Source organism: Myotis davidii, unplaced genomic scaffold, assembly GCF_000327345.1.
Source record: "Myotis davidii unplaced genomic scaffold, ASM32734v1 scaffold825, whole genome shotgun sequence".
Lineage (NCBI taxonomy): Eukaryota > Metazoa > Chordata > Mammalia > Chiroptera > Vespertilionidae > Myotis > Myotis davidii.
Genome location: NW_006296541.1, coordinates 48868 through 54991, shown reverse-complemented (window position 1 = coordinate 54991; position 6124 = coordinate 48868). Strand labels below are relative to the sequence as shown.

Genomic DNA, 6124 nt, shown 5'->3' with positions numbered 1-6124 from the left:
GGAAAGAGCACATTGGTTACTGCCTGGAATATGAGGGATTGGAAGTGGAGAAGGGGTCTGCTTGGAGCATAGAAGATGGTATGGGGAGGGGAGTTTCAGTTAAGGCAGAGGATTGTGGCTGGGGAAGGAAAGTCAGTTGGGGGCTACCCCAGTCTTGGGGGGCGCTGCAGTGAATACTTCCTGATCCTGGAGAAGGAAGAGGCTTCATGCTAGCCAGGGGCCCCCTGAGGCCTGGGGAGGAGGAGAGAAAGACAGAAATAGAAACAGCAGGAGGAAGGGGGAAGATCTGGGCAGACAGGGTGGGAGGCATCAAGGACAAAGGCGCCAGAGAATCACAGGCCAGGAGGCTCCCTCACCCAGTGACCCAGCCACACTTATCTATCTTGGTCATCATGACTCCTGGGTACTGAGGGCTTCCCACATACTAGGCACTGTGCTCACAAACCCTCCCTGGTGCATGGGCAAGGTGGGGGGAAGGGAAGGGACATCTGTAATATGTCGGTCCTCTCAAAAATAAAGATTGAAAGAAGAGCATGCAACCCAGCACCAGGCACATAACATTCACAAAAGGAAGTTACGTTCATAGTAAGCATGATCATATTTATACTCTGCAGCTGATGTGTAGCGTGTGCATCTATGTTTCTAGAAGAAGAAATAATTTAGAGGTTAAGGAGCTTGCCCAAGATCATAACAGCCAGGAAACAGCAGAGTTGTGATTAGAAAGTTAACTGCTTTCAAATTCTGCATACCTAATCATCTGACTATATTGTCTGAGTCACCCGATAAAACTTTATTGAGCATGTACTATGTATGTGGCTCTGTGTAGGAGATACAGCAGTGAACAAAATAGACAAAATAAGAAACCCCTGTGGTCTAGTCAGTGTGGCTCAGTGGTTGAGTGTCGACCTAGGAACCAGGAGGTTAAGGTTCAATTCCTGGTTGGGGCACATGCCCGGGTTGTGAGTTCGATCTCCAGTAGGGGGCTTGCAGGGGTAACTGATCAATGGTTCTCTCTCATTGATGTTCTATCCCTCTCTCCCTCTCCCTGAAATCAATAAAATAATTATATATATAAAATAAAGAAACCCCTGTCCCTTGGGGGGAGGCAGTAAACAAGCAAGTAAATATGTAATGCGTGTCTGGTGGTAAATAAATGTCTTGAAATGAATGAAAACAGGGTGTTGGGACAGAGAATGACTGGGAGGTGTACTTTAGATGGGGGAGGAAGGAGTATCAAGAAAGGTGATATTGGAGCTGAAGAAATCGATTCTGAAGAGATCCATTGTGGGAAGAGCATTCCTGGCAATGAAAATAGCATGTGCAAAGGCCCTGAGAAAGGATCGTGCTTGGTGTGTTGGAGGCATTGTGCCTGGACTGGAGTGGGAGGAGAGCAGGTGGGAGAGGCAAGCAGGGAGCAGATTCTGCAGAAGCTTGTGGTCTGTGGTCAAGAGTCAAGATTTTATTCTCAGAGCTGTGGGAAGCCAAAAAAAGGTTGTGAGCAGGGGTGGTATATGGTCTGATTTCTGACCCCAGCTGTGGGGGGTGCCTGCCTTCAAAACAAAATCAGACCCTGACTGGTTTGGCTCAGTGGATAGAGCATTGGCCTGCGGACTCAGGGGTCCTGGGTTTGATTCCGGTCAAGGGCATGTTACCGCGGTTGCGGGCACATCCCTAGTGGGGGATGTGCAGGAGGCAGCTGATCCATGTTTCTCTCTCATGGATGTTTCTAACTCTCTATCCCTCTCCCTTCCTCTCTGTAAAAAAATCAATAAAATATATTTTTTAAAAAACCCAAAAAACAAAATCAGGAACTGTCACCTCAGAACATGGCATCCATCCTTCAACATATTTGGGGTCCACATGGTCCCTGGTTTAGCCCTTTGGAGGACATCCACCACCTTCTTTCTCCTGTAACCCTAAGCCCTTTGTTTAATAGAGAATAAATGCCAATGATATGCTCTTCAAAACTGAGAGCTTTAAAACCAAGGAACAGGTACAGCAATGAGAGGGCATTGGATTTTCCAAGGGGAGTGTATGAACATCTGCTCTGGGCCTGGCCCTGTGCTGGGCACTGTAGACCCAGCAGTGACCAAGATCGATATAATACCGGCCCTCCTGGACAGACAGATGACAATAGGACTGTGATGAGAAGAAAAGGAAACTGTGGGAGCCCAGAGGAGCTGCCTTACCCCACCTGCAGGCTCAGGGACATATATTAAAGTCTTTCGGTAGCAGTCACAGGAACATACCTTAACAGAATAGACCTAAAAAGCAGAGTTTATTGGCTCATGTAACTGGGAAGGAAACAATTTAGGGTAGACCCACAAAGAACTTGGCTTTAGAGACTGGACCCCAGACTCAACTCCATCAAGACACTTTCCTACTCATTTCTCTGTCTCAGCTTATATTCATTCCTTTCAACTGCATGCGCTGGGAAAGCAGCCATTTATTTGCAGACACAAACCCAATCCTTCCAGTACCATAGCCCAGTGGGAAAATGGCAAAATCTCCAGTATAAGCGAAACAACAACATCCCAGGGAAGGGCTCAGATTGGACTGATTGGGGTCACACCAGTCCAATGATTGGCCAGGTAGGGGTTGGTTTAGCCCTCAGTATTCGGGTGTCCAGGTTGGGTGGCCTGGGAGAGGGGAGTAGCTAAAGAAATTCTTTTTTAGGTTGAATCATATGAAATTGCCAGTTTTGTAGGTCAGAAATGGCAGAATATTGGCAACTTCATATGGTCAATCCCAAGTTCTTACCAGATGGGAAAGCGTTTGGGCCTATAAAAGTAATATAAATCCCAGTGGACCATTCCGAAGGGTATTTGGAAGAGGAAGTGATATTAACAGACATAGGGATGAGTGGATATCAGCCAGGTAAAGACAGGGTGGTGGCGGGAGAGTAGTAGGGCATATTTCAAGCAGAGGAAACAGCTTATACAAAGGCCTTCATTAGGGAAGATCAGAGAAGGCTTGTCACTGTGATCTGTAGATGGGGTAATCTGATTGAGCAAACCTGAGTCTTGTGGATTGAGAAAGTGAGCCTTAGCAGGAGAAATGGATGCTGAGCAGGTAAAACCTAAATATATCCAGTTCAGAATTTCTTTTTAGGCCTTTGCTTCTCCAAGTGGATTTGTAACCTTATTTTTATTACAGCATTCAAGGGCCATATGCCTGAACTCAGACATGTCCTACAGGATTCAAATTTTTATTATCAAATATGAATTGACCACCTTCTTTGGGGTCTGTGCTGGGCATGCAGAGATGGATTTGTGAGGATTCACTTGGCTGCAAACAGAAAACTCAAGTACACAACTAAAGACATTTGGTTTTCTTACTGAATAAGAATTCTGGAGTTAGGAGGGTTGGGGTTTGGTGCAATGGCTTATTGATATCAACAAGGACCCATTTCCTACCCTTCTGTTTTATCTTCCTGAGAAGAATAGATTCATATTCTAGGCTTGTTGTCTCATGGTCACAAAATGGCCATCAGAGATCCAGGTCTTACATCCTCATACCAATGAACTAAGTAGGAAGGAAGGGAATAAATGGAAGTTCTTTTTTGTGTCAAGGGAGAAAAAATTCTAAAATAATAAGAGTAACAGTAATAAACACATGTAATAAAAATTGTTTTAAATTCATTATATGAAGTAACTAATTTAAGAAGCCTTTGCCGTGGCTGGTTTTCTCAGTGGTTAGAGTGTTGGCCCACGGACCGGAGGGTCACAGGTTCGATTCCAGGTCAAGAGTGTTTACCTGGATTGCATGTTTGATCCTCGGCCCTGGTCAGGGCGTGTGGGGGAGGCAACCAAACATTGTATTTCTCTCATGTCAATGTCCCTCCCTCTCTCTCTTTCTCTCTCCCCACTTCTTCCCTCCCACTCTCTCTAAAAAAAAAAGAAAAGAAAAAAAATCAATGGAAAAAATAATCTCAGGTGAGGATTTTTTAAAAAAGGAGCCCTTTAGTCCCATGACCATTCCAAACTGCAAGGGAGTCTGGGGAAGCAGGTGTTGAGGAAGGGGAAAGAAATTTATGCCCTGGGTTGGACACCTTGCTGCCCCCATCCAAAATGGGGCTCTGCCACTTACAAACCATATAATGCAGTGGAGTGGCTGTGGGATTGTACGTAATTTCTAGTGCATGGCTGTACTCCTGCCTTTATCTCCTAATTGAGAAAACATGAGAATGCAAAGGTCTGAGAGTTATAGAATTATGGGAATGATTCTGAAACCCCTATAATGTGAACAAAACTCAACCATTTAGAAATTTCAGTGGGTTACTCTTGGTAATACATTTCTTGTGACATGCCTCATAAGGGACTGTGGTGTATTGCCTCATTAAAAACACACAAACTTAGTGGCATAAAACAATTATTTTATTATACTCCAAGATTCTGTGGTCAGGAACTTGATCATGGCAGAGTAGGAATGGCTTGTCTCTGCCCCAGTGGGGAGCTGGAAACCTCTGCACACTTCTTTACTCACGTGTCTGGTTATGGAGGTGGGGTGACTGCAGAGCTGAGTTCAGCTGTGATTGTCAACCAGAGGATGTTCGTGTGGCCTGTCTGTGTGGTTGGGCCCCTTGCAGCATGGCAGTTGGGTTCCAAGAGGAACAGTTTGAGATGTGTGTTCCGAGAGACCTAGGTGGGACAGATGAAGAAGTGACAAATACAGGTTCAATGAGAGGAGCACATTGACTCTACCTCTTGAAGGGAGAAATGTCAAAGCATTGGTGGTCACTTTCCAAAAACCACAACACATATTGTGTACAAGCTGGAGATGCCAGCAAGCTATTTAACAACTACATTGTTATTAGAATCGGCGTGCACACTAGCCACACATTGGAGCAGATCATGGAATACCTCTTCCACCCCCATATCAGATACTAACGCTTTGATTTCTGAATTTTCAGGGGGGAAGGCTGGGATGGCATGGGTGGGATGGATCTGCTTAGGGGGATCTTGGGGAAATAGCTATTTTCCAACTGGTATGAAAGTGTTTCAATATTTTAACAACTGAAACAGTGCTCCTACTGGGGGCCACTGGATATCAGTCCTGCAAGAGATTCACAACCTTGGAACCTCCATGTGCCATCTTAGGCTGCTCCCTAGTTCTGCCTCCCACCTTTTCCCTTCCGGAAGAGCTCTAAGTTTGTTTAGGTATTCACTCTCCCTGGAACACATTTTCCCTAGCCTCAGAGGTGGGTTTTGATGAGTCTAACACCATCCTTGTAATTATATCTTCCTTGCCAGTGATTGGGTTAGACCTGGGCATATGACTAAATTTAGCCAATGAAGCAAGGATGTACATCCAACAGGGAGTTTCTCTGGAAGATTTTCTTTGCTTCTAAAAACTGTGAAAGCGCTAACCAGTTTGGCTCAGTGGATAGAGCATTGGCTTGTAGACTGAAGGGCCCGGGGTTCGATTCCTTGGGTTGCAGGCTCCACCCTGGTCCAATGTGTTATATTTCTCTCTTTTCCTCTCTCTTCCATTTTCTCTATAAATCAATTAAAAAATATCCTTGGGTGAGGATTAAAAATAAATCAACATTTACAGCACATAAGAGATGGTATTTGAGGAACAAGATAACAATGAGGAGTGCAGTGGGTGTGCCTGAGAGGTCTTGGAAAGGGGATTACTTTCTAAGGTATGACTTTTCAAAGGTATGATATCTTAGATGCAAAAAGACAATAAACAGGCTCATTTAAAGTAAAGATTGACTGTTGTCAAGGACTCTATAAGCCTAGGATGTGACTACCTGCTGTGACCTCCTTATAGTTAGGAGTTTTTATGTTCAGACCATCGTAAGTGGTTACTTTTGGTCTCCGAGTTTGTTAGGTCTGTCATGTTGGTCTCCTCTGAACTTGTCAGGTATAGTATGTGACCCCCTTTTTTATCCACACTTCTGAAAACTAAAGACAAAGAATCTTGAAGGAAACCAGACATAAATGACATTACATTTTATAGGGGGACAATAATTTGACAGGAGAAAGTGGCACATTTTTCAAGTGCTGAAGGAAAAGAACAGTCAACCCAGACGTCCTTATCCAGTGAAAATATTCTTCAGGAAAGAAGGTGAAATAGACATTTTAGACCGGCCAGTGTGGGTCAGTGGTTGAACTTT

The 6124-nt window shown here is 44.5% G+C and overlaps 1 protein-coding gene across 1 annotated transcript in view; it reads left to right on the top strand.

Annotated features, from left to right (window-relative positions):
* Positions 1-2005, top strand: part of LRFN1 (leucine rich repeat and fibronectin type III domain containing 1) — a 15509-nt gene extending 13504 nt beyond the window's left edge. The window contains exon 5 of the mRNA XM_015569269.1: positions 1937-2005. Coding sequence (XP_015424755.1) covers positions 1937-2005 — 69 coding nt within the window. The remainder of the gene's footprint in view (positions 1-1936) is intronic.
* The last annotated feature ends 4119 nt before the right edge of the window (positions 2006-6124 follow it).